Raw genomic sequence first — 27697 nt, forward strand, 5'->3', positions numbered from 1 at the left:
ACTGCAATCAGTGGGGCTGCTCATGGTAGTAAGTTAAATATGTGCACATATGTTTGTGAGAATGGGGCCTTAGTTGGGAATAAGCTGTCTGTTTTTGGATGTCATCCTGCCATCTTCAGTAAGTTAAGACTCAGACTGACTACAAAGCTAGTCTTGCCTACATTTGAACTGCAGGACTTGGCCCTTAGTTCTGTTTAATCCCTTTTCCTTGCCCAAAGCCATTCATGGCTGTGGAGGTACTGGAGTTGTCAGAAGCAAGGGATTCGTCACAGATGCATTAGGGCTGGCAAAGAGTGCCAGACAGTTCTTAGCACTTTCCTGTAAATCTACAAAGTGCTTCCTCCAGCTCCAGCCAGAACTGATGGATTGAAGGCAACTTAAAAGGGAAAAGTAGGCAGGGGTTGGTAGTAAAGTGAGACAGTTTAAAGCCCTTTGGTGTAAGTAAATCACATTTATTTTTCAGAGCTTCTGGACTGGGCTCCTGAATCTGTGCACACTTCCTGTTTCTGTTAAGTACTCTAAACCTTTACAAGCAGATAAATGCTTTTTCTCTCTTCCTTTTATCAGAGAGCTTTCAATCACACCTGCCACTGCTCTGAGCATTACACTGTGTTTGTAAAGATGGTATAGTTTTTCTGAAGCTTTTGAAGCCTATGAGCTCACACCCCAGCCTGAGTCAAACACAATGTGAAGCAGTTTCGAAAACAATTCAGAATCTGACGCCTTGATCTGGAAGCTAGCTCAAAGATGGTGAGTTTTACAGAATGGCTGCATGTTTTCTACAGTGTTATAAACAAGTTCTTGAATGATTTTATTGGGGGGAATTGGTGGCAATTCACATTTTGAATTCTCCTCTCCGTCTTGCCTGCAGAATGAAAACTTGGCTGGATTTAGCTTTTCATGATCTAGAAAGTATAGTCTCATCTCCAATTTATGTTTCACTTTTTGTATATATTTTCTCTTTCTTCCCTTCCTTCATTGCAGCATAACGTGCCAAAATGAAGAGAAAATCACTAAGTCTGGAAAGCAAGGAGAGAAAGTAGTTAAGAAATGTGCGTTTATCATCAGATATGCTTGTATCTAGTGCTACATACATCTATTAAAAAAAAGAGCGTACTGAATTACAGCACTGGGAGCTGCAGGTAAAACAAAGCAACAGGAGACCGAGAAAACAGAAATGATCCCCAAAATGGCATTCAAATGATTGTTCCCACAGGAGCCCAGTTAAAACGTAGACAAGTTAAAATCTTAACCTGAAGTGAGAGCTTCTCTGGGGTACCCCTGCTGTTCTCCCCTTGAATATTAAAGGAAACCACAATGTACAGTCTCTGAAGCCTTTATGGCAATTAAGAATGACAGAATCTGTTTTACCTGTTCAAGTATTTGGCCACATTTGCATCTGCCTCTCCTGCTTGTACTAAAGGAACAACGCTAAAAAGGAGAGTGAATAACAATTTCATGTTATGTTTAATCTATTATTCTGAATACACAGCTTAATAATAGATGGGTCTTTGAGGTTTGGAGATGCTCAAAACCTTGAGTGGTCACAGTACAGCCTCAGTATTAATTTCCAGTTTAATCCCTTCTGTACTGGAATTATAGTCTAAAAATTAACTCTGACCATAAAATCCAGGGATTGCTACATGCTTTAACCAATCAATGAAAAACAGTGCTTCAGCACAGATTTTGCTTCTGTATAGAATGTAGAAGAGAGAGAGAACCTGTTATGTGAACAAGCATCAGTATCGATGGTAGCAGTTTGTAAGAATAATTATTATCCGTGACTATACACCGCTAAACTCATTATTCCCCTACAGTACTGGACTCACTCTTTTGGCTTTCTACAGCTCTTACGTTGATATGCATGTTTTACACTAATTGCTTTTTAACAAGAGGCCATCATTTTTTTATTTTTTTTTTTGCAGCCGAGATCATGTTGTTCAGTTATAAAAGTCTGTATATGCTATCTTACAGAATAAATTGCCTGTTGCTCCCACAGGATCCAGTACAGCTGACTCCAAAGGCTGAAGCCAGCTTTTTTGCTGTGATAGCATCAAAAAAGCTACAGGAGAGCTCTTTAATTAAACAAATCTTTATCTCAAGTTTTGCTGCAATTCTAACAGCATTTGCCTTAAGATCAATCGCATCAGATACAGTTTTAAATGGCTCGGAAGCTGCAGCAACTACCAGGGCTCAGAAGGCCTTTTCCCTCAGCCTTATTCTTATACTTACCACCTCTCTGCTCTTCGGCAGACCGCTCTGGAGAAATGAAGAGCAGAACTACTTTTACCTCCAGACTGAAACAACATTAAAAACGCATAAGTGCCTTGTATCAGAAGCCACATACAGCCACCCAGCTGCACAGAACTTAAACATACGACATTGTACACAAAATAAAGCCCTACTGGACACTTACAGAAGCTATAATATACATCTGAATGGGACATTTCTGCTGGACATTTAAATTCAGTTGCAGATGGAGACAGAGGAGGGTTAGCTCAATCTCTTCCAGCCCTACAGCCTTCCTGTATTTGTACAAACACTAGAAGAGAACAGCATGTGGTGGACCGACCTCAAGAACTACCCAATGTTTAATATCAATTAACAGTGGGTTTCTGATTAAGTCTTCAATCAAATACCTAGCAAAGAGTTTCAGTTCAGTAAAAAGTATGAGCCAATACCTACAGGCAAAATGAAAGCAGTGAGAGGTGGAAGTTGGTCTGAGTATTTATCAATCCACTGCTCCAGCTCCAGCACTGGCTTTTCACTAAATGATGTTCGTTCTACAGGGGGAAAGAGGAAACAAATAAATCCATCCACAAAATGGATCTTGCATTTTACATTTGTCATACTAAGTACTCATTAGAGACGTGTAAAAAATTTACACTCGTCTCCCACAGCTTCCCTCTTCTACAGCAAACGCTCACAGAAGTGCACAAGTAGTATCGCTAAATAAACAACTTGACCTACAACGAGGGCATTTTTTTAAAGATACAGAGCTATTATCTCTGTAGGGAAAATGATTTGAGGATTACTTAAGTGAGCCTCCCTGGCCGAGGAGAGAGGAGTTGCAATGTTGGAACCAACGTCCTGCAGCATACACTGGACCTAAGGACGGTAATAGGTAGAGAAAAATGAAAGTATGCATTACAATCAAAGCATAGACAATGAAATTACACTCGCAGAGATGACATTTGACACTCCAATAAGACATTCTAGAGGCAGTGTGGTACGGATCCTCAGAGCCTTTAATCAGGTGACATTGACCACTTCTGCAGTGTGATGCTAATTAGTAAATGCCAAATGTACCCTCCGCATGAGCTGTTTTCCGCTGTGATACACAGTTCTTTTGATCTCAGGCAGCTTGGCTTAGTATTTATGTTCTCTTGGTTTCAATTTGAGAATGCATAACAACAAGGCTTAATCTGTGCCCAAGATGGTGCATAATAATGAAGATGAACCATCTCAATCTCACACACACACATTCAACTGGTTTCCTTTTCAGTACAGATAGAAAGAAGCATCTTGTTTCTTCACGTAACCAAGAGATTTTCAAGTCTGCCTAAAGGATTTATGCAAAATTCCCACTGAATGCAATGGGACCTACAAGCCTAAATCTCCTAGGTGGCTTTAAAATTTTAAACCAAGAGTTTAAGAACTCAGCATTCTAATAATACAGATTTAATGGTCATGTTAGACATAGAGCATGTAGTTACTACTCACTTTGTGAAGTTGTTCGACAAATGTGTGGCCACTTTCCTGGCTTAATTCACTAGCAACCCTAGATTAAGATGAAGCAGAGAGTTAGCTCTAGAACAGAGGAGACTTGTTTGGCACATTTCAGAGTAACAGCCGTGTTAGTCTGTATTCGCAAAAAGAAAAGGAGTACTTGTGGCACCTTAGAGACTAACCAATTTATTAGAGCATAAGCTTTCGTGAGCTACAGCTCACTTCCTCAGATGCATATCGTGGAAACTGCAGCAGACTTATGCTCTAATAAATTGGTTAGTCTCTAAGGTGCCACAAGTCCTCCTTTTCTTGTTTGGCACATATAGCATATATTTATGGCTCATTGTACACTCAATATTACATGCACAGGTTCACAAGGAGCATTGCTTTGCAACATGGAACAAAGTAGGACTCTCAACACCTAAAAAGAAAACACCAATTCAGAAGCATATCTGCATGACCATCTGCTGCTTTCTGAATTTTGTCCATATAAATCAGAGGTACAAATGAAGTATGTTTCTTCCTATACTCAGGAACTGCAGAGTGTGGACACAGCTGATCCACTAGCAAGTTTTTATTGATCAAGAAGCAAATTCTCTTAAACAAAGAGAGAGATGAGACTGAATGAATATTATGGTTGGGCACACTTTTTTTTGCCAATGTAGCTCTCCAGTGAATTTGACTCAGGATGTATTTACAACTTCTCCCACAGGCTGACAATATATCCACCTTCTCCCTTTAAAAAGAAAACAACCCCAAGAACACCAAGAATAAAGAGTGTACATACTCCCATCAGAACAGACTTCTCAAGCTTTGCTGCATCTTTACATCACTGGATGGGCTTGTAGGCCTTGTTCTATGTCTGTAGTGTTCATGACTGTCAGGTATCAGCTTATCAAGGTAAGTAAAGACGACAAACTTTTTGGCACTGTGTCTTCAGATAAGAGCTTTAGCAATACCCCAGTAAACAAAAGTCAAAGATAGAATTCACAGTTTTGTTACCCAATAGCAGAACTCAATTCATCTGTTGTTCCCAAAGCTTCAAAGACCTGATCATCTTTAGATCGCCTCTCCCCAGTGTATGTGCTGGAAAACCCTTTAAAAACAATCAATAGCAACAAGAGGAAAAGGGATTGGAACAGACAAAGCTGCAAATTTTACAATATGAAAACTCACTGCAGTCTGTGCTAGGTTGACACCCAGGTAGCAGCAGCCTTCGATTTATAAGACCCTAAATCTCCAGGGCCTCTACCACTGAACAGGTGTCAGCTGATTGCTTCTGTGACACAACCAGTGATGGACCCCCACCGAATATGAGTTTCTTCCTGTCTGGTGATGGTGTCACAGACCAACAAAGCAATGTGCCAAAGACTTTTTCCAACTAACCCATGGGCCTGTGTCTTACTTTAATTAAGACACCATAACCTCCCCTGGCTCCCCTTGCAAATGTAGGAACAGCCCAGCACGCACAGGACAGTCAAAGGTTCACTGAAGGTGTAGAGTCACAATTTTTTTTTAAACACAAATTGTGCTGGGCACTAAGAGGGCACATGGAAGAGGAAAACAACCATTTAATTTCTGTAGGGACTACAGACAGTCCAAGAAGCTCTCCCTGTGGTGATTGCTAGAAAGTCATCTGACAATTCTAAATAAATAGCATGTCAGAGCACCCGGGGGCTTATCTGCTGTATTAGACAAGCATTCATTACAACCTGACATGAATTAAATGGGCTAGTACATTAAAATGAATTCAGAACTATGTTTTGGGAATATAAAATGCTATGTAATGGCCTTTGTTGTTTGTTATATTTTTACCCCGCTATGATGATATTGTGGCTTCTAGGTTTTAAGTGCAGCCCAGACCCTACCTTTGTCTCCTGTTTTTGTGTAAATCTTTGGAACGCGGGTTGTCTTGGGTTTGATTTCCAGGCTAGACACAAAATGGAACCGTTATGAGTTTAGCAGAAATGACTTTTTAACATGCAGTGGTTGGCAAGCGGACGACTCTATTTATAGAGAGGGACCGGCACCCCTGTATCTGCTGGTAAGGCCAGGCTCTCCAAGCACTGCCCCGGTTACTGCCCCCATCTCCCCCTTTCCTCGTAGCAGAGAGCACGGGAAGACAACTGGGGCCCAAGGGCGAGTTCTGCTTTGGACCGCTAGCGGGGACACCCCGGTTCACGCTGCCATGGGCCGCTTCAGGGCAGGGGGATCCTAAGAAGTGTCGTGTTTTTCTTTCAGATGAACTATTGTGTCAGACACAGGAGCGACCTCAGAGCTGGGGCGTCGGGGCAGGTGGGAGAAGCTCAGCGCAGCCCCAGGGGGCGGCCCAGGCCCTGCGGGGAGGGGGGGGGGGGAAAGCTCGGCCCAGGCCCTGCGGGGAGGGGGGGGGGGGAAAGCTCGGGGCGGCCCCAGGGGGCGGCCCAGAGCTGAGGGGCGGGGGGAATGGGGGGGGGGGAGAAGCTCGGCGCAGCCCCAGGGGGCGGCCCAGAGCTGAGGGGCGGGGGGAATGGGGTGGGGGGAGAAGCTCGGCGCTGCCCCAGGGGGCGGCCCAGGCCCTGCGGGGAGGGGGGGGGGGGGAAAGCTCGGCCCAGGCCCTGCGGGGAGGGGGGGGGGGGAGAAGCTCGGCGCTGCCCCAGGGGGCGGCCCAGGCCCTGCGGGGAGGGGGGGGGGGGGAAAGCTCGGCCCAGGCCCTGCGGGGAGGGGGGGAGAAGCTCGGCGCAGCCCCAGGGGGCGGCCCAGAGCTGAGGGGCGGGGGGAATGGGGGGGGGAGAAGCTCGGCGCTGCCCCACCCGGAGCGGGGAGGGTGCGAGCCGAGGGTGCGAGCCGGGGCCTCTCTCCGGCTCCCCCAGCGCCCCGCCCCGCTCACCTGGCCGGCTCGCCCTGCTGACGGTGGCCCCGGGCCCGCGGCCAGGCCCGGAGCGGTCTGCACAGCGCCAGCCGGCGGCAGCCCCGGCCCAGCGCCGCCGCCATGGGGCTGCCGCGACCCCGCCTCGGCCTCCGTGCCCTGAGCTCTGACCCTTCTCGGCCGCCGTGGCCGCGCCAGGCGCCGTCACCCGACTCGCGCACCACCCGACCCGGCCCGCTCCCCATTGGTCCGACAGGAATCTCGCCTCCCCGGGGCGGCCCAGTGGTTGGTTCGGCCGTGTCACGTGGGACAGGCGCCGGGTCCCCATTGGGCGCTGCGGGGCCTATCGGGGAGCTCCTGGGGCAGCAATCGAGCCTGTGAGGCGGTGAGCCGGGCTGCTGACAGACGAGCCCAGGTGCGGTGCGGTGCGGTGCGGGGCCGGGGTGCGGGGCCACCGCGGCCGGGGCCTCAGTCCCTGGTGGGCGTCGGGCTGGAGGCCCAGGCGTCTCCCCGGCCTGAGGCCCCGCCCCCGCGGTGCCGCTGTGGGGGGGCGCCGCCGCTGGGGGCGTGAGGGGGGGCGGGACGCCGGGGGCCTGTGGCGTGGGGGGCTGGGCCCTGGTGCCGAGGGCGATCGGGAGACTTGGGCCGTTGAGGCATCGGCCCAGCCCGAGCCCTTCAGAGGCCTCTTGCCTTTTTCCCTTCGCAGGCGAAGCAGCGGACATGCTGGCCAAGCCGCTGACGCTCTCTGCCCCGGGGAAGGCTATTCTCCACGGGGAGCACGCTGTCGTGCATGGCAAGGTAAAGCGCTGGGCTGGCGCTGGCAGCCGGGCGATGAAAGGCCCTGAGTTGGGGGGCAGCCGTGAACCTTTTGCTGGCTGTTCTGCACAGTGCCTCCGCCCCCCCACTCACGTCTCGCTTTTTTTGTGTGCAGGCAGCTTTGGCTGTGGCCTTGAACCTGAGAACGTTCCTTCAGATTAGGCCCAGTAATAATGGAAAGGTCTTGATATGCTTGCCTAATATTGGTACCAGTTTAAACTGGGAAGCCGTCCGGCTCCGGACACTGCTGACGGCATTTTCAGGCAAGTGCTGTTAGAACAATGGCAGCGCATGTCCATATATTTTAAAATCATGAAACCCCTGGCTTCATCCTCTTTTCTGATGTGTGTCGGATCGTACCCCAACCGACTATTGCACTTTGCGTGTGCTTGGCAACCATCTCGTGTGTTAATGAGTGTTGTTGGTCAGCTGGTGGCTAGAAGCTACAGTGGGTTTAACTGATTAGGCTTCCCTCTCCCACCAAATCAGGTAGCTGGATTTACTAAGTGTATTCACACTCCCAGAGCCAGTGTTTTAACTGGTCCTCATAGTCCGCAGGCAGCAGATGCGCTGGGTGAGACACAAGCGATCTGCGTCAGCAGGAGCTTGTTCCATCTTAACTACTATGATTCTAGCATGCACCATTTAAAAGGGGACAGAATAAAGTCTCTCTAGGTTAGCATGTAGGTGCTTTATCAGCAAACCCCAAGGGTCCCTGTAGTTCAGTGTCTTGTCTTGCAAAGTGTCCTGTACCAGTCACTTGTAGAAATCTGTAATCACCTGCCTCCACACCCACCTATACTGTAAGACTTGTATGTCGTGTACCACACCTAGCACAAATTAATGTGGTTGGCTCTGTATGAGTCAGAGATGGAGCCCTTTCCTGGTGTTTCATTTATGATGTTGCTGTGGGTGACATGAAAGAAGCAGTTCTTCAGTGTAGCTGGTGGTTTCTTCTCTCCCCCCTGCCCCCAGTAATCAGTTTGTGCGCTGAAGCATAGCGGCAGTTGTCTTTATTCTATTTAGTGTCACTGGACATGCCATTCTTGTAAATATCTCATTCTAATTTGAAACCATGTTTTTTAAGCTTTCTTTGTAAATGAATAATTCCACCACTGATTGCTTTCCTAGATGGCTTGGATGAATCTAAATGCCCCAGCCCAGAACAAATGGATGCACTGAAAGAGTTCGCAGGAATCACTACTGGACTTTCAGCCACTGAGAGCCTTGGTACCCTTGCATTTCTCTATCTGTACCTGTCTATTTCAGCTAAATATGGGTAAGAACATAGTCCTCCTCAGAAATGAATGCAGTATCCTAGGTGTGCATGGTTCCTGTTAAATTTCTATTCTAATTTCTTGTGAAATTACAGATCTCTAAAGCTAAAATAAGAAAATAAAGGAGGGAAACTTTCCTTTGTGTTCTTAGGCTCTTATCTTGTTAGTAACTCTGAGGTGAAATAGCTAAATTGTGCTGAGTGGGTTGGAAATCAGCAAGGATATGCCCAAAACATGATTAGTCATAACTGAGAAATAGTGCTAATCTTCTAACTGTGGTTAACACAACAGTTGACAATGCTACAAACTATTAAGAGGGCTCTAGAAATGTGATCGGCTTTACCTACTAATGATCTCAGCTGTAGCAAGAGAAACACAATCCTGAGCTCAGTTTTGGCAGTGAAATAATCAAATATTGAAGCATTGTACAGGTCTCTAGCTACATAGGGCTTCATATCACAGCTGCTCTGAACATCTTGGTGATAGTAGGAGTTGAGCTGTGATCAGCCTATTCTAAAACCACATGTCCTTCCCGCTTTAGATAATGGAAATTCTCCTTCGCTTTTAGCAGTAGGGAGCCTATTACACACACACATGCAGTTCCAGTTCTATCAAAGAGAGGACAACAGTACAGATACTAGCCAGCTTATTACAATAGCAAAATGTAAACCTACTGTTACTGATGTGGGATCTTAAAATGTTTTAAAAATATATTTCCAAAAATCTGAAGGGTATATTTATGGTGTTCTATTAATAAATCACCCCTAGCACTGGGATAAAAACCAATGGAAATGAGAAATCCAATTTAGCTAGGCTTTCTTCTAGCACAATGGATTTGCAAAGCTGCTCAGCTGTGCTAGCTGAAAGTTCAGGAGGCCCATGTCTGTCATATACTTGTGTGTATGCTGACGCCACCAGTTGGCTGGTGGTGTGATCACAGCAATTTTAGTTTGCATCTGTTGCCTTTGATCTCCAGAATGTTATTGGCATTTTATGCAACGCATTTTAATGTGTTTCAGACAGATACCAAGCGTGGAGATAGTGGTGTGGTCTGAGCTGCCCACGGGAGCTGGGCTAGGCTCAAGTGCTGCCTATTCCGTTTGTTTGGCAGCTGCCCTGTTGACTGCATGTGGAGCCATTGGCTGCCCATTAGAGGAGGAGAAGTCCATTGTCAGGTAAAGCATCTGAAAAGCCTGTGTATCTTGGGTGTGTAGAATTGGGGTAGCATAATGTTCCCTAAATCTCCAGTGAGAAGCAAATGAATGTTGCTTGTTTCTTAACTTCATATTCCTGTCTCTCTGAGCTGATGGCTTGAAGTTAGTGACCTAGTGTCAGGATACAAAATGTGATTCCAAGACATTACCTGTTAAAAATGTTCTGCTTTAGTGCCTGTAGCAATGACTTACAAGATTATGCAGGTACACAGAGCTGAGCAATGAGACCTCTGTCCCCTAATATATTTTTCAGCAAACTTCTATCTGATCATACAACATACTATACTAGCAAAAATGCATCTTCCAAATTATACTGGAAGTGGTGTAAACATCTGCATCTCTTAATTGTAATTTGTAGTTTGGATGCAGTGTAATTTTCAGTTACAGTTTGAATGCAAAAGGGTAAGTGAAGCTTCAAGAGGTCATCTTTCATAGGGTCTTCACTTAACATTGAAGAAAAAAATATAACAAGATAGGTGAACTCGTGTAAACTTAACATACATTCCTATATCTATGGAAGCCCCTTTATGGCCCTGTTCGCCATCTTCTACCCTCTCATCAAAACGCACTTGTGCTGTGAGGTCTGTAAACTTGGATCTTCCCCTGAACCTGATTGAGCAGGTAAAGAATAAGACCATGTAACCGTTAACCTCAACAACTGCATAAGATTGGCCATACTGGTCTGGCATGATCTCCCTTCCGTAGTCCTTGCCTTCCCAACCCTTCAGCCCTCCTGCAGGGTCCCACCATCTGTCCTTGTGTTTAATTAGGACAGCAATTGCCAGTTCACAAGCCTCCACTGAAGACACTACATGGGCACAGAGGTGTGCCTGTGCCCATCCCCTGAGTTGCAGACAGAGGGACAAGGTGGTTATTTCTCCATAGAGTTCAGTGTACATATGGTGCTGGAGGAGCAATAATGAACCTTTCTGATTTCTTCGGGAAGTTGTATCCGTTTGTCCTTTACAAGCTGTATGAGTAACAAGAAGCATTTGCCAGCAGGGCCTGGCGTTGTATTGCCCAGTAAATTATGCGTCAATGCCAGTAGTCCTACACCTTGGTGACACCTTTTCTTCTTCCGTCTTCATCAGAGGGGGAGAATCCAGTTTAGCATTAGACAGAAGAGCCATCAATGGTTAAGAAAATAATCCTGCTTGAAGAATAGTCACAACCCCAAGCAGTTAAGGGACACCAGCCAAAAGTGTTTTGAGACCAGATGTTTGGCAGCATCCTTGTCAACTACAGTGACAAATGAAAAGTATCCTTGAAGTGCAATATCCTAGAGAAGGAGAGGAAAGCATCACTCCCAAAGAATGCCCTGTGATGGGGCAGTGAGTAGTGATGAGTCAGGACTGGGATAGTTTGTGCTTTAGCCACAGGTTACACATGTTGGCTTAACCTTCCACAGAAATATAATTTCTACTCTTCTTTCTCCCTTTCCCCTTGTAAAGGTCTGTGATTCTAATCCCCACTGCCAAACAGTGCAGTCTGTTCACTTGCAACTTTTAATATTTGCCCTTGCATTATGCAGCTGTGAAGTAAGGAGCTGTGTGTGAAATGCAAGCTGTTCAGGCTCAGACACCTCCCAGTGAGATGAAGATCTCTGCATGAAGGGCAGACACGTGTTCTTTTGGAGAGCTGCATCCATTAACATTATGGGGCAACACTTGATGCCGCTCTAGTTGGAATTGATTTTAATATTTCCATTATCGACCTTGATTTTTAGGCCTTAATATCTAACATTTCAAACTGCATTGGTCTCTCATATTTGGAGCACAATGGGAGCCAATACAGGGTGTTTTTATTAATGACACACAATATGCCCGAAACATGGCTCTTTATAAAGTGGTGACTGAGCAGAAGAAGGCTTAAATTGCATGTGCCTTGAGAATTGTGTCTTTAAATAAGAGGTATTAAGAGAATTTGGTGCTGGGCCAGAGAGTACTGGGATCAAGGGTCTCAGTTTAGCCACAAAGCAGTAGGCACTACTGCAATAAATAGTAGAGAATGGCCATTCATGAAACCACCTCCCCCTTACTCCATTACTGTGACTCTACATTAATGCTATGGGAGAGAAGGTAGATCGGTCCCCACACCCGTCTGAATTCTTGGCCTCTTTTCTAGTAACTGTCAGCAATGCTGACAACTCTGACCATTGCTTGTGTGATGTAGGCCGCAGGATCCACCAACTCATTTTGTATACACCAAACACTGATCCGACACTACTGATCTGGATCAGTACCAGCAACCTACAGTTGAAGGTTCTATGTCTCCTTATGAGCCCTCCAGCCCTCATCACCCCCCTCCACTCTATAAATACTTAGAACTCCTATACGCACATCCAGTCCATTCACAGTGCCGTATATTCTGCATGCTCAGCAAATTCCACAAACCCACCTTGTGCACTCAAAACAACTGCTCCAACAGACTAGTGCACATTGACACTGATATTAATATCCGATGTCTCAGCATCAATTATAGTCTGTACAGTTCAAAGTTAGCTTTTGGTGCAGTGAGAATATGAATTTGACAGGTTTTTAGAGTACAAGGCCCAAACTAGGAATTACTTGATAGGGCAGAAGAACATCGGTTTTGTGTAGGCATCATACAGTCTTTAGTGTAACAATGAGATGAGATATGTTGGTGAATGAGAATGAGAATAGTTGGTGAACCATACTGAAGCAAGGGACCAATACTGGGATCCCACCTGCTTCCTGGCAGTGTTTTCCTGTATCTCCCCACCCCTTGAGATCTCGTCGGCTGAGATCTCATCGGCAAACATCTCTTTATCCCTCTTATGCCTAAAGTCTCTCGATTTTTCTCACTGCTGTTTAATCCTGTGAAGCATTTTGGGATATGGATCATACAAACAACACTGTTTAAAAGTAGTTGTAATTAGCTGTAATACTGACCTGCTTTTAATACTCCCTTGCTGAAGGGCTGGCCTTTTTCGCTGCACGTTCTAGTTAACGTTAATCTTCACCAGTGCATGACTGCCTTTTTCCTCTCTTCTCCAACCTGTGTTTCACATCATGTACAAATAGTAATAATATATGGATTACAATACTGCTTTTAGGCCAGAGCCCCACTGTTCCTGGCACTATACAAACAGATAACTATGAGATGGTCTCTGCCAAGCAGAATTTATAACTTAAATTTAAGATGAGACAACAGGTGGATGCAGCAGGCAGACGGGGAAGCATGAGGAATAGTGCTTAGTACTTCTCGTTTCCCTAGCTGCTAGGGTGCTGTGATTGTTCCTCACGTAGAATGATTTTCTTAACCATTGATGGCTCTTCTCTCTCAGCTGGATTCTCCCCCTCCGAGGAAGGGGGAAGAAGAAAAGTGGCACTGAGGTGTATGCCTACTGGCAAAGAAGCATATTAAACATCTAATTACAGTATCAGTGAGGAAAGGAAGTATTATCCCCATTCTTACTGATAGAGACCCAGAAGCCAAGAGTCCAATGTTGCGTTCAAGACCACAGAAGGAGTCTGTCAGATCCAGGTGTTCCAGGGATCCAGCCCTTTGCTTGCACTGCTACACTGCCTTTTTCGGGTGGACATTTAGTCAGACTCAGCAGTGACGCACACAGCTCTGCTTGGAACCTTCCAGAACGTTTCCTCACGTGATGCTTTCAAGGTGGCAACGCTCTGTAGCGGTTGCTGCGTTCATACTGATTCCATCCTGTGATTGTTAGAAGCAGATGCACTTAAGTGTGTGGCTTAGATACGAAGGTGATAGTATCTTGGATGGCAGTGCTGCTTTTACTGGGCCGAGCACTACTTCATCCTGTTAATTTGTGTGGGGGTTCATTTCCCCTCCCCCGCGAGGTGTCCCCCTTGACATGCTGCGCTTCAGTCTGCTCATGTGATTCCTGCTGCTCTTTATGGCTAGTGGACTCCTTGGTTCCTGTGGCATGTTGCCCGCTTGTAGTAGTTTTAAACTGTTTTCTTGCCTTTCAGGTGGCCTGAGGAGGAGTTGGATTTAATTAACAGATGGGCCTTTCGGGGAGAGCAGGTCATCCATGGCAAGCCTTCTGGTGTGGATAACTCTGTAGCAACTTGGGGTATGTATTTTTCAGTCTCAATCCATTCCTCTTTTGGCTCTGAATACAGGTGCTGTCACTGTCAGAGTAGAAGAGGCCACTACTTGGGCATTGGGAATGATGGCTTTTCCAGTCCCCTTCGCACACTGCTGCATAGCTGGTGAAGGGAGATCGGATGGGATTTGCCCTGGGTACAATTCCTAAGTAGCACTTCACCAAAGAATCCAAAGGGCCTCACAGACTGCAGTGAATCTAAGTGGGCTTTCAGTATGCCTCTCAAATCGCTCACAGCCCTTTATGCAGGGAGTTTTGACTATATAAAAATGTGTCCAAAATCCATCCTGCAGACTGACTGTTCGACCCCAGTCTCTGTCCTCTCGGCAGACACTGGATTAGAAAGGGAAGAGCACAAGTAAAGCCTCTTCCCTACACCATCTTAGTACCAAATCCTCTTCTGTAGTTTTCCTCTGTGTTGTTGCCAGCCTGCTCTAGTAGAAACTCGCTGCTTATTGATGCTTATTGAGAGCATAGAATGAAGGTAACGTTACCCCAGAATAAACCTCTCGTACATTAGCAATGTTAGTAATACTTTTCGCCGCCTCAGGAGGGAGAGAGAATGGTCTGTTGAACTGGATGGGGTGGGGGGAAGGAACCAGAAACTCCCAAGTTCTGATTCTAGCTTTGACCTTGAAGTCATGCTTTCTTTCTGTGCCTCTGTTTCCCTATTTGTTTCCCTATTCCCTATTTGTAAAATAGGAGTAATGCCTCACAGGGGTGTTGGGAGGCTTAATTCACTAATCTCTGACTCACTATATGAATCTCCCTCGTTCACATTAATGCCTTGAAAGAGGAGCCCTCATGGAAATAACTGGAATTTACAAATTATGGAGCAAATAAATATAAATTAAAAAAAAAAATCTTGCTGCAGTATAATGCTTTGGAAAACGTTCATACTTGGTCGCCTGTACCTTAGTCTTTATTATGTGCAAGTGTGCTGTGATGCTTTTTGCGAGAGTGTTTATTAATAATCAGACTTCATCACAGCTACTCTGTCAAAACATTGGGAAGTGGATAACGAAGTAGCAAGCTTGCTGACTGGTGGGGATCTGTTGGGTTACTAACAGTTATTCTTCACAAATATTCACACTCTGCACTGAATCTGGTGTTTAATGTGTTTAAATCTACTCCAGAAGTCTTCATTTGATTCTTACTTCGTTATTTTAGACCAATGAAGACTTGATTCTAACCTAACTCTCTCCATTTGAAATATCTCTTTATTTTCTATGGCCCTCAGTACAGGAAAGCAAAGGGTGAAGGCACCAAGTTACTCATATTTGGGCCAGATCTCCCACTGAAGTTAATGGAGCTCTGCCTGTTCACACCATCTGAGGATCTAGCCCATTGTTTTGCCTGTGCTTCTTGCAATTAACTTCTCATGCTGTAGGTTAGTTTCTGCAGATGAAAGTCCCTATATACTTATTATTTTCAGATATGTTGCATACTATGACTATGTATGTATTTTACTTTAGGTGGAGTACTCAGATTTCAGTCAGGAAAAATCACATCACTGAAGAGGTAATATTAAAATTATATACACACACAGAACATATCTGTGTAGAGTTTATGGTCTAAAGGTATGAGAGTAACAAAATAATGCTGAACAGTGTGAGTAGGAATCTTGCAGCCAGAACCCTGTATTGGACCTATCAGGTAGCTTTAATATCTTGAAAACCAGTTTTGTTGTCTTGGGTTGGAGAAGAATGAGGCCAATGAAATGTCTGGTTATTGTCTGAAGTTAGATTATAAGGCAAAAGTTCAATATTAATTTCATGGCCTTATAGGCAGCAGGATCAAGTCAGCTCCTAGCAGCAAATGACCTTTTAAAAGAACAAAACAAAACCACAATTTCTTGCATATTGAATTTTAGAACTGTACAAAAACCAAGCTGTAAAGCGAGAACAAATCCTGGTTCAGAATGCTCTCTATACCTCCAACCAATGAACTATAATCCAATGCCATTAAAATCTTTCACGGTGCATGAAATTGCTCTGTTAGCAGTTAATGTCTCCAGCTGGCTGGTCTCACGAATGGTGTTTCAAAGGAAAGATATTTTAGCTGAAAAACATGGATCTCAGTAAGCACGTTTGTCATATTTGTAGAACCAGAACAGTTGTATCAATGTACGTGTAACTGAGAGCACAGAGTCCCAACCCAGCAAAGCACTTGAGCACCTGCTTACTGACATTTAACAGGACTTCTCGTGCTTAAGTATGTTGTTAGATTATGGTCTTAAATAGCCAGCCTGTTTTAGAGGGGTGATAGTCCAACAGCCAGACTGTCTACTTTGACCGAGATCTTCTTGATGCAGCAGAGAAGGGAAGCTCTCATGTTTTGGCTCCTTGTTTCTCTGCTCGTCTTCATTCCAGACTAGGTTAGAGCAGTCTGTAGGTGAGATGGACCTAAACAAGAGGAGTCTAGAGTGCTGTGGTAAAAACCTGGCACCACCTTCAGATACGTTTTTTTTTAAAATGGAGGGTTTTATTGATTATACATTTTTTAAATATTTAAATCCAGTAAAGTACAGTAGTCTTTGTATTTTTTGGGCGCAAAGGGACAAATGGTGAGAAGCAAATTAACTTTGTTTCTGCTAAAATGATCAGCAGTGAAACAGTTAACCATGTTGATAATAAAACGGACACCATTAGACTTCAGAGCAGACAAATCAAAATGGCAGTTCACAGCTCTCAAAACACAGGAAGATGTCACTGCATCAGTTTACATTAGCCTCACATTTTCAAGTTTATTTTCATGATCCCAAGAGGTAGGCACTTTTTAAAAAGGTGGAGATTCTAGAGCCTAATTATGTAGCAGAGTTTGTGGCTCTGGAATAGTGGAATACATTAGGTCCTGCCTGTACGTGTAGATATTACATGCATTAAGGTTGTTTGACCATGGCATGAACGGGGGAGTAAATTTGTTGATGGATGTGGAATAAACCTTGGACATTGCCCAGTTATCAAGAGGAAAATGAATTTCAGAATGTTTGTTCTGTTTTCAGAGTGCCAACTCTAATGATCTTATTGACCAACACAAAAGTCTCTCGGAGCACCAAGATCCTTGTGGCAGGTGTCAAAGACAAGATCCTTAAGGTGCAGCATCTTTTTGGTTGATGACCGTGACATGGAAGCGCATCTATTAATTGAGCCAACCCAATGGTAGCACGGCAGTACATTGATTGTTAGGGGGTGGGGAGAGTTGACCTGCATTTATGAGTAATCCCAGGATCCCTTCCATGGGGGGTAGCAGGGTGTGCATTTGCATGGATTTCTTGGAAGCTGTTGTTAAGTGGTATTGCTATGTTGCTCCTGGCATTACTGCGGCATGAGCAGGGGGAAGAGAGAGGGCTTCCCCCTCCCACCCCCAAAAAGGAGTAGGTCAAAATATACTCACTAAGGTGATGCGTTGGATATGACACTGACTGTAGAGTTTCTATGTCACTCCAGCCAAGTCAGCTTAACAGGACTCCTCCAGAAGTTGTCCCTATTATCTGGCTTTCTATGCTCAGTGGCGTGGAGTCTCGGCTACTATGCAATTCTGATATAAAGGATTTATTTCTCATCATTCCCCATGATGAGCACCTATTAATCCAAACTCTGTGCCAGGACTTCCCTTTTTTTAACTAAAATGAGGACCTGGCCATGACCCTTCCTGTTGTTGCAGTGACAAGCAGCTTGGTGAACCCCAAGCATTTAAAAAATCATGTCTGGCTCCAAAGAATCAAGAGTCTCATTAAAACTCATGAGATTTTTAAAAGGCTATTTTTTCTTTTATAATTTGCCTTCTGAATTTTAGAACCTTTCAAGTTTTGTTTCCAGGCTTGTCTCTGCAACCAGAGGGCTAGAAGCTTTTGTGGTGAAAATATCTGTTTTTCATTTAAAAAAAAAAAAAAAAAATCCCAGCTCTAGGAGCTTGGGGCTTTAAGAAAAATGCCAAACATCATTAGTCTCTCAACAAAATCACAAGAGTTTGCAACCCTGAAATACCCAACTTAACTGTGTTTCTCTTTCTTTTGCTCTGATGCCCCAAATGTGACCAGCTTCTGCTTTAGATCCCTTATTGCACATGAATTGTCCAGCCTCAGAGGGCTTGGCCCACCTCCAGCACAATAGCAATGAAGCCACGGAACACCACAGAGCTGTCTTCATGTCTCTCATTTTTCTTCTTGTCACAGTTTCCTGCTATAATGAACCCAGTGCTTGCCTCAATAGATGCAATTTCTCACGAGTGTGAAAGTGTTCTAGAAGCAATGGCTGTGAGTCCATCACAGGATTATTACCCTGTGCTAGAGGTAAGGGACTCTTTCGCCTGTATTTTTAGACACTGTTATAGTCGCACATCAAAACATCGTTTAAAGATCGTTAAGGTTGGGAGAGATTTCGATAGCAGGAAATGTTCAGTTCAGAGTGAACCACAATGTACGTCCGCTGTCATTAATACGCTCCCTATGTCTGAAGCAGTTAAGGTACTGTTGCTACCTCCTGTGTATAAAACTTGTTTGCTTTTATTATTCTGTCAGAGCCGTACATTTCATTTCCCTTCGTTGAAGGGACACCGAGTTAGTTCAGGATCAAAATGTCCCCTTCCTTAGAATAGTTTGTGATTTGATGGCCAGTAGCTCTTTATAAAACTACCATTCTCATTACTGCCAAAGCCAATATGGAAGCACAAAACTCGGCAGCCGCTGTTTCTGATAGACTAGTTAGAAACCAGCCCCCGCTTTGTGCTTGTCCTGTCTCAAGGCTCAGGAGAGCAGATAGCAATTGTTGTGCCCAGAACTGTTTTGACGTCGATGCATGCAGTGAATAAGATCTGTGTTCATTTTGGCTCCATTCAAAGCACAGGGAGGCTGTTGTGGAAACGACTTTCAAATTTAAAGACTTTTTTTTTTCCCCTCCACGCAAATGTACGGGGTAGTGTCCTCAGTGTTCTGATTATAACGAAGTAATTATTAGTTAGTGTTGGGAAAACTTAATTCATTGACTGCATCTGCTGGGACATGTTTTATTATGGGGAGGTGGATGAACCCACATCTGGTATGGGATCACGGAAGTCCCATGTGCTAAATGCTGAATGCTTAGGGTGCTCAGAAACAGAGGTGTTGATGGGACAGAATTCAAGCAACAAGGGACATAAATTGCAGTGACCTGCTTTATTGCAAGAACAGCTGGCTGCTGCTTCTTCCATTCCTGGAGGTGTTGATAGATAGTGAGGTGTCCTGTTTTTCTCTTCCCACCCACACAAAACCTTTCCTCCTCGATTGCAATAAGGAGTCACCTTTACTGGTGGGAATGCAGATGCTCTACCCAACGTCAGTTCACAATCAGTTTTCACCAGGAGAGGTTTGAAAGCGTAGCTTTTGTTTCCATCGCCCCTCACTTGTGTTTCTTGCTGTATCCGGTTGTGAAGGCTGGAGCCTCCGGTGGAACAATGAGCAATCTGCCTCCCTTTGCAGTAGGGCCTTGCTGCCGTGGATGGAACAGTGGTGAACAGGTGGAGATGAGTGCATGTACCCATCATGTCTGGGGAAGAGAAAGAGATGGGGATATCGCAAGGCCAGACAGAGATGGTGTCAGGAAGTGAGCCTGGCAGATGGCTGAGGAACAACAAAGGCGGTGACAGTTGTGACAGGCTCAAAGTCTGGGTCAGAAAGAGCACTGAGGGCCATGGAGAACGAGTGGAAGCCTTGTGCTAACACACAGGACTGGTTTTCAGGACTCCTGGGTTCTCTGCCGCACAAATCCTGTTTGAATTTGAGCAGGTCACTTAAGTTTTCCATCTCAGTGTCAGTTCTCCAGCCCATAAAATGGGGCTAAGGTTCCCTTTCCCGCAGAGGTGCTTCGAGACTTCCATTATTAGTGGCTGTAAACGCTGTGAGGTCCAAGGAGAGAGATGTCTATCTCGATGCAAAGTTGTGCCACGCTGTTGTCATGCAACACAGTGCTTATTCAGAGCATAACGGTTGGCATTTTCTCCCTCACATTTTCATGCTGAGGCTCTCCTGTGCTACGCTACCAGTCTCCATTCAGAGCCACTTATAGTGCTGTATAGTCTCATAGAGTACATTCCTTAGGAAAGAGAGCTCTTCTGAGAGAGCTGTGTGCTGTCAAACCTGCAAATGGCTTTAGTGGGTGTCCTATGTGAGATGAGTTTGATAGGTCTCAGTCCAGTTCCCAAGGGCCTGTATCAAAATTAGGATTTTGCTTTTACCACTGCACCAAGATGGTAGAATGATTTTGTATGAAAGTTGTGTTCTGTGTAACGTAGTGGAGTGCTACGTAACGGTTAGACCAGGAGACTGAGTCTGAACTCTGGGGTCTGTTCCCAGGTTTGCTACTGACTTGCAGTGTGACCTGAGACAATTCACTTCACCTAGGTCTTTCATCCGTCCAGCAGTCAAATGAAAGGAGGGTTGTGAGGTTTAGCTTAAAGAGTGCTTTGATATCCCCAGATAAAAGAGAGGTCCTGTTTAAATTACAAGGAGGAGGAACGCTGCAGTAAGTTGGTTTCTGTTTGTCTTGTGTCTGAAGAGCCCACAGAGGCATGGTTGATGTATGCTGCATACATACATATCTATATTTTTGACTGTTGCTGTAGCTGAAATGTGCAGTTCTGGACATCTTTGTACTTAAGCCATTGAACTAGTCTACTGTGTCATAAGCTGTCATCTGACTCCTAGCAGATTTTGGATTGGAATATGACAGGTGTCTTGGATCATCATAGACAGCATTGTGCCCTGCACTCAGGCATATAGAGGCCCCTGGATGGACGTCTGTCCAATCCAGTGTAGGGAGCTTGCAGCGCATACATGCTAAACAGTGCTGGCTAATCCATCTTCCCTCATTTATCTAAAGTACGTTGCAAATTGGTGTGTGTGGGGCGGGGGAGTATTTTTGCATCATCCAATACCCACGTGGTGTTTACAGGAGACCCATGCGGGGCTGGATAGGGAGCCACAGTGATTGACACCTTCCATGCTGTCCTGTAGCTCCTAGCTCTGTGTAGTCAAAGCATCATCCGAAGGTGAGCCACTAACTGCAGCCTGTGCTTATCAAAAGTCAGGTGGAGGCATGGCAGAAACTAGTCATGGCACTGTGTGAAGAGACTGGCCCTGGGTATGGAAGAGAGCAAATCTCTCAAAGAACATGGTGTACTTGGCCTGCTGGCTTTTCAGCTGGTCCCTAGTTAACATGGCCTGTGGCTGCCAGCTGCTTCTCTCTGCTACATTATGTTACTGAATCATGGCCCCGTTCTGTGTAAAACCTTAAGGCTTCAGGATTTTGTGGCTAGCAAACTCTTACTTCCAACACACCCCGTTCTGATGTATTTGAAAGGAAGGACAATCTTGTGGTTAAGGGAATTCTGGGTTCAGTTCCTGACTCTGCCACAGAGCCACCATGTGACCATGGGCAGGTCACTTAACCTCTCTGTTCCTTAGTTCCCCATCTGTAACATGGGAATGATGGTCATTCCTCTCTCCCACGCTCATTTGTCTGCCTGTTTAGACTGTAGGTCTTCCGGGCAACGTCCGTCTCTTCCAGAATGTGTTTGTACAGCTTCTAGTACAGTGGGGCCCGATCTTGGTGGGGGCTTCTGCGTACGGTCGTAATACAAATAATTTCTGTGGTGGTCTCAGGTGGCAGATGGATCCAGTTCAGAGCCAGAATGGCTAGTGTGACTGGCTAGAACTAGCAAGGGGAGGTGATGGGTGGGTTGAGCTTAACTGGGTCTGAGACTGTTGTTCTGGCTCAGGCTGCTCAGTCGCTGCCCACTGACCTGACCTGCTAATTATAACTTGTGCCCATTCATGTACACTTAACATTCTGTGTGTGGGCTTCTCGTGCTGCTTTAAGAAATTTCCTCTCTCATCCACTCTTGTCTCATTAGCCTGTTTTTCAGTGCTCCGCTGGTAATGGTCTGTGCCTTGTCTACGGCAGCATTTCAGCCAGCTGCTCCTTTCCAGTTAACTCCTTTAATTCTTAGCTTCCATTTTCTTAAATAAAAAAAAACCCCTCACTTTATTCTTGTAATTTTTAAATGTCGGTGTGCGCGTGTTTCGTTAGTTCTGTACTAGCTGCCAGGTCAGCCCTGTGCTGTAACGTTCCGTGCCTGCAAGGCAGGCGCGCTATGAGCAGTGCAGGCTTCCCCCATCAACGTGCTCCAGCCAGCGTGTCCAGCTCATCTCTGGGGGAAATTGAGTCGTTCAGTCACCATGGCCCATTCAGTCCTTCGCCTCTCTGAAGCTGCCATTCATGCTTCGTTTTGTGGTATTGGATACCTGTGCTCTGGGAGTGGACTTAGTTTCTCCAACTCATATTAAAGGACGCTGAACAGTTGTTGGATTGTGATAACTTTGGACCCAGATTGCCAGGGGCTGTATTTGAACTGCTCACTAGAGGTGAAAGGGCCTGTATCCTGTTATCAATCTCCTGGGCCATTCATGCGTCCCTGCCACAAGCAACTAACTGTAGTAACAGCAGGATTTGGACATGAATAGTCCTGTAGCTATTGCAATATCCTGGCCCGCTGGAGACCTGCGTGAGAGAGTAGCCTCAGGGTTCTGGCTGCTGGCATTAGCTGGGCTTTTGAATGCTGCAGAAATCCTCTCTGCTTTGGAAAAAGGCTTGCTTTGTACTTCCATAGCCACAGATGGTCCCAGAATGGAGGACTTCAGGAAACGTTTAAGAGCGTGACTTGGATTGGCCAACAAATATCTAGAGTACCTGCCTCATGCTGGGGGAAGCCCCTTGGTCTGGGTCCTGGATCTCTGCCCTGCAGTGTGGGGAGAAGTGCTATATGATACAAACAAGTGAGATTTTGATGTTGTTTATCACTGCCTTGGCAGTGCCACTTTCTGTCACTGGAGTTGGATGGATTGCAGAATTGGCCAGGAATGGGAGAGATCCCAGCACGATTCCTTTCCCACAGCTAGGGAAGGATTTGTACAGCATCCTGTTCGGTGCATGCGTAGCAGGAGTGAGAGGAAGCAGGCCAAGACTACTGAGGGCTGAAGTTCACCGTGCCTGCAGTGACGGCAGCTCTCTGTGCCCTCTGCTTCCTTTGGCCTCTCTTTTTTTTTTTTTTTAAGACGTTATAAAATGAACTGATCTGTGCCCGCACAGTAGTCAGTGAGGGAAGGAAGAGGGAGCAGGGCTAGACTAGAAGCCTGAGGCTGCTGGTGGGCTCGGTCTCATTGTTCAGCATTTGCTTGTTCCTGAGCAGCCTTATGCTGTGTCGCAGTAAGATGGGTCAGTCTGTCAGTGACTTTCTAACAGGTCACTGTACACAGTACAGCTCTGCTTGCAGGCGCCTTGGAATAGCGACCTCTCTCGCTGGAAAAGAGACGTGTTCTGGAGGATTGAGATCCAGAGCTGTCCTTAGGGGACAGCAAATCGGAGTGACATGCTTTGGGGGGGCCCTGTGGGCCGGCGCGATTGGCTGGCACCACGTGGGCAGTGTGTGAACTGCTGGCTGGGGGAGGCTAACCCCCAGCCCCGCCCCTTCCGCCCGAGGGAGAGCGCACAGTGACACTGCTGCAGCATCTCCCCTCCCCCCTCCCCCCCAGGAAGGCGGGCTGCGTGGCCCCAGCCCCCTGGAGACCAGCGGTGCTGCCAAAGTGGGGTCTGGGGGGGGGGGGGGGGGAGTGTGCGTAGGGCCACGCCTGGCTGCCTGGGGGGAGACAGTCTCCCTTACGCACCCACCCCCGGTGTGGCCGATCCTGGAAGTGTCGGATTCGTCACTTTTGCCCTGGGCGCTTCACCCCCGCTAGGGCCGGACCTGCAATCCAGGTGGTTTTGTTGTCTTTGCTTTGTTTTAAGGAGCTCTTCGATATAAACCAGCATCACTTAAATGTGATTGGAGTTGGCCATCCCTCGCTGGACAGCGTGTGCCGAGTGACTGCCGCGCACGGGCTGCACAGTAAGCTGACTGGCGCTGGACGAGGTGGCTGTGCAATCACTTTGTTAAGACCAGGTCAGGAATCCTTACTTTACTACGAATCATTTGAATCTCTTCCTTTTATGTTGCCAGAGAGACCTAAAGGGGCACTGTCGCAACAAAACAAAACCGCCTCATCAGCACCTACATTTTTTAAACCGATTAAAAAAAAATTAAAACCTAATTTTGTTCTTTGCTATTCATAGAACTGTTTTACATTTCTCCACCCAGCTTGTGGAACTGGTTGAGTCATTTTCACTTTACTGAGACTGGTGGGAGCTCTGAGTAGATGGCTGGCAGAGCGGGGCCTTTACTATCACGGAGCAGTGTCCGTGCTGCTGAAGTGCCCTTGGGTGTCATACCCTAAAAACGTGTCACTGCATCTTAACTGTATGGGAAATAGGTTTGTTGGGCTCTTTCACCTGTGTGTGTTAGGTGAGGGATAGACTAGCGGTGCAATATACTGGAGACTGTCCATGAACCGTGTGTGTACTTCTGCCCTCTACTGGCTGGAATGAAAACTGCCCAACTGTTACATAGACCCTGTACTTCTAAGATTTTCCTTTAGCTCACTTGGTGGGATTCTTCTTTTGGAGCAGAAAGATCTGAGTGTGATGTATAGTAATAACTGTGTAAAATCTATCATGGTCATGAACGTGGTAGAATAGTGGTTTTCAACCTGTGGTCCGCGGACCCTGGGGGGGTCCACAGCTCCATTCAAAATGTTTTGGGGTCCACAAATGAGACGGTTGAAAACCACTGTGGTAGAATATCTAGGTAGGGACACTTGCACTGGTTTACTTACTAATTTTAAATGGGAATGTCCTATTTAAAGGGCAAAAAGGATGTATGTATAGACTGAAAATGACACCTCTCCGCACCTTTAGAATACCTCTCCATCATAGTGGGACCCTGAGACACTTGGCATACTAGCGACTACTGGATTCTAAAGTGCCCATTAATGTCTCCTACCAATGAAAACTTAAGTCAAACCTAATGGTAAACTGGCTGCTCGTTAATGTAAGAAGGAACAGATAAAATGTACCCCTATATGTCCCCACCCCAAACTTAGGATGTTTGATTCCTTTTCGTGGCGATACCATTTAGTCCATATTAAACATGCAGCAAGGCATTTCCATCTCCCAGTGGTGACCAAGCTGAACTTAACTGGCTGGTGTAACCTTCTTCCTGGCAGACACAGACCCATTGATGGTGGAAGCAGCCAGACAAGATCTCAGTGCCTGTGGATTTGAATGCTGGGAGACCAGTATTGGGGCGCCTGGAATATGTCTTCATTCGCTGTCCTCTTTGAAAGCAGAAGTTCTGCACGTCTTTAATGAGGTTTAAGATGACATGGACTTTGACTGTACCCTGCCTTCCTGCCCCTGCAAGTTCAGAGCTTCTTAACTCTTCACCGGAGTGGCCGCCCATGGTGCCGAACACACTACAGAGTTTAGCTTACGTTGCCAGTCTGAAATATCTTGTCCCCTTTTCCATGTCTGTGGAAGTGTTGTGAACTGAGACACTGAACCGAGTTCAGACCTGGTGTAACTAACTGGGCAGTTCCACTGAAGACAGTGGAATTATTGCTCTCACCTACCCTAGCTGTGAGTCCGGCCCTGTGTCTCAACCTTGAAGCTGGATCTTGAATTTACTTATAGTATAAACACTACAATGTTAACAGCGGGCACAAGAGGGAGGGGCGTTAACCCTGGTGTCCTGGCCAACTTCCGGCTTGAGCAATTATGTGTTTTACCTCCCTTCCATGCATAGTGGGGTATCCGCTTCGCTTCGCCTGCCTCTTGAGGCCACGGTGAGGCTGGAGTAGTTAGTGTGCACAGAGTATCTATGAGAGTTTCTGGTGAAAGGCACCACAGAATGCAAAGCATGAGACTGCTCTGGTATTTCTACTAATGCTGTTAGAGGCACTGCTGAGATTTAAAAAAATTAAATGTCTCTTACCTGTGTCACTAACTGAATCTCAGATAATTAAAGATGAAGAAAGTGAAAATCTAATACTTTGCCCCGTTTTTTAGTTTCCATTAGCACATCCCTTCTCTGTCTAGGCCGTTACATTAGCCTCCATAGCCAATTGTCTGAGCAGGCTTGCTGTTTGTAGTCTCACGGTCTGGTTCTCACATTAATAACACCACAAAATCTGCAGGAAGATGTTTAAAGCCAAAAGCACTTTTCCTTTATTTTAATCTCAAGTCAGTATTTCTATTCATAGTAGATTTGTTCGAATCCCTGGGTTTTTGTTTTTCAAACAGTCTAAATGTTGGTCCCAAATGCGGGATGTTAAGGACACGTTCCTTTGGCTGGGAATGTAGAAGGTTATGTCAATGGATATCTGTTACTAAAAAAAGAAAAGGAGTACTTGTGGCACCTTAGAGACTAACCAGTTTATTTGAGCATGAGCTTTCGTGAGCTACAGCTCACTTCATCTGTTACTAGTCATCCTTCCTTAATGCCACTTATTGGAGTGGGGTGCCAGAGGAGCTTGACCCATAAAGTAAATCAATTTCCACAATATTTTTGCAGTTTCTTAATTGATGCTAACTCTAGTCAAGTGATCTACTTCTCCAGTGCAGAGTCAGTATCTCTTCCATTACTTGTTTGGTAGCCTCCAGTTTTGGAATGGGCTGTTGTCCTTCACCCCTCAACTTCTATACCAGACACTTCTGTCATGTAGATAGTGTCTTAATCAACAAATTGACACTTGACTGTGTTAAATGTAGATTGCAGCATGCATACAAGAATTAGAACCCTCCTCCCATTGCTTCTATATTGAGCCCTGGCTAGATAAGAGCTGTGTGGATGCCATTCACAATTGTAGTTCAGCACTGGCAATTGGCACTGTTGAAAAAGCTCCTTTCCCTTAATGCCCTGGTTAAGCATTCCCAGCAGCCCGTCCCTGTGGGGAGGACAAAAAGTCTAGGTTGCTTTCAACTGTTTTAGCACAATGGGTTAAAGAGCTGCCAATGGCTGGGGGAAGAAGGGGGGGACTTTACAAATTGTTATGCAGTGCAAATGGTGCTGCCTTTAGCATCTCTTACTGTGGGTTTTCTTGCTGTTTCACAAGACAGTCTGTTTCTTCAATGCAGCGTGAGCTGGATGGACCCACAAACTTGTTTTAGGGCCTGTCTACACGGGGAAATGTACTAGCAAAATATTCTAGGTACGCCTGCACATGGGGAGCCATAATGGTATAACTACAGTGGCATAATTATACAGATAGAGACTAGTAAAAGTCCTCGTGTAGACAAGCCCTTAGACTTCTGGGATATCTTTTATATGTAACAGCTTTGCTGAATGTCCTAATATGTAATCAAACAATGTGTGTCCACCCCAAGAAAATCTCTGTTCTCCTGGAACCAGGGTATGTGACCTGTCCTATTAGGCTTGGCAGAAATTTTTTTTTCAGTTTTTGATAATTTTGGCACCTGACACTGATGTATGTATGTTTGTTTTTTAAAGCATTTTTTAGACTTCTTTTTTAATTATTTTATTTTCACAGTTGCAGAAAATTATGCAGGGGGTCAGGTAATTATTTGGTTATGATAGAAGCTGAGATTCAAAAAGTTAAAGCTGTGTATAACTGTTAAAACACAAATTGTCAACATCACGTGTCCAAATATACAAAGTAAATATCCTTAAATTAAACTCTCAAGTAGCACTTTTCTTACTCTGCCATCTGTAAATTTTGATTATCAATGGAAATGTTTTTGTCAGTTTGTGTGTCTAGAATGAAACTGACATTTATCAATAAAAT

At 45.5% G+C, this 27697-nt stretch overlaps 2 protein-coding genes across 5 annotated transcripts; one reads left to right on the plus strand and one right to left on the minus strand.

Annotated features, from left to right (window-relative positions):
* Positions 1 to 787: 787 nt before the first annotated feature.
* On the minus strand, positions 788 to 7299 carry MMAB (metabolism of cobalamin associated B). Its single transcript, XM_073313506.2, has 10 exons — positions 6599 to 7299; positions 5598 to 5659; positions 4732 to 4825; positions 3724 to 3781; positions 3036 to 3108; positions 2686 to 2783; positions 2233 to 2297; positions 1372 to 1431; positions 1254 to 1294; positions 788 to 1019 (listed from the first exon to the last, which is right to left on the minus strand). Exons 1-10 carry the CDS (start codon positions 7297 to 7299, stop codon positions 976 to 978), a joined length of 1296 nt encoding a protein of 431 aa, XP_073169607.2. The 3' UTR covers positions 788 to 975.
* MVK (mevalonate kinase) lies at positions 6900 to 27697 on the plus strand. 4 transcript variants are annotated; one of them, XM_078848990.1, is made up of 11 exons: positions 6900 to 6992; positions 7284 to 7375; positions 7509 to 7656; positions 8525 to 8672; positions 9690 to 9845; positions 13850 to 13953; positions 15462 to 15507; positions 16991 to 17081; positions 18164 to 18280; positions 23808 to 23961; positions 25121 to 27697. In XM_078848990.1, the coding sequence occupies exons 2-11, from the start codon at positions 7298 to 7300 to the stop codon at positions 25270 to 25272; spliced, it is 1194 nt and encodes a 397-aa protein (XP_078705116.1). In that variant the 5' UTR covers positions 6900 to 6992; positions 7284 to 7297; the 3' UTR covers positions 25273 to 27697. The 4 variants fall into 4 exon arrangements, with proteins under 4 accessions (XP_078705116.1, XP_078705117.1, XP_073169603.1 ...); XM_073313502.2 differs by lacking the exon at positions 6900 to 6992 and having other exon boundaries at positions 7199 to 7375; XM_078848991.1 differs by lacking the exons at positions 7284 to 7375; positions 7509 to 7656 and having other exon boundaries at positions 6908 to 6992; positions 25121 to 27696.

Source organism: Lepidochelys kempii, chromosome 15, assembly GCF_965140285.1.
Source record: "Lepidochelys kempii isolate rLepKem1 chromosome 15, rLepKem1.hap1, whole genome shotgun sequence".
Taxonomy (NCBI): domain Eukaryota; kingdom Metazoa; phylum Chordata; order Testudines; family Cheloniidae; genus Lepidochelys; species Lepidochelys kempii.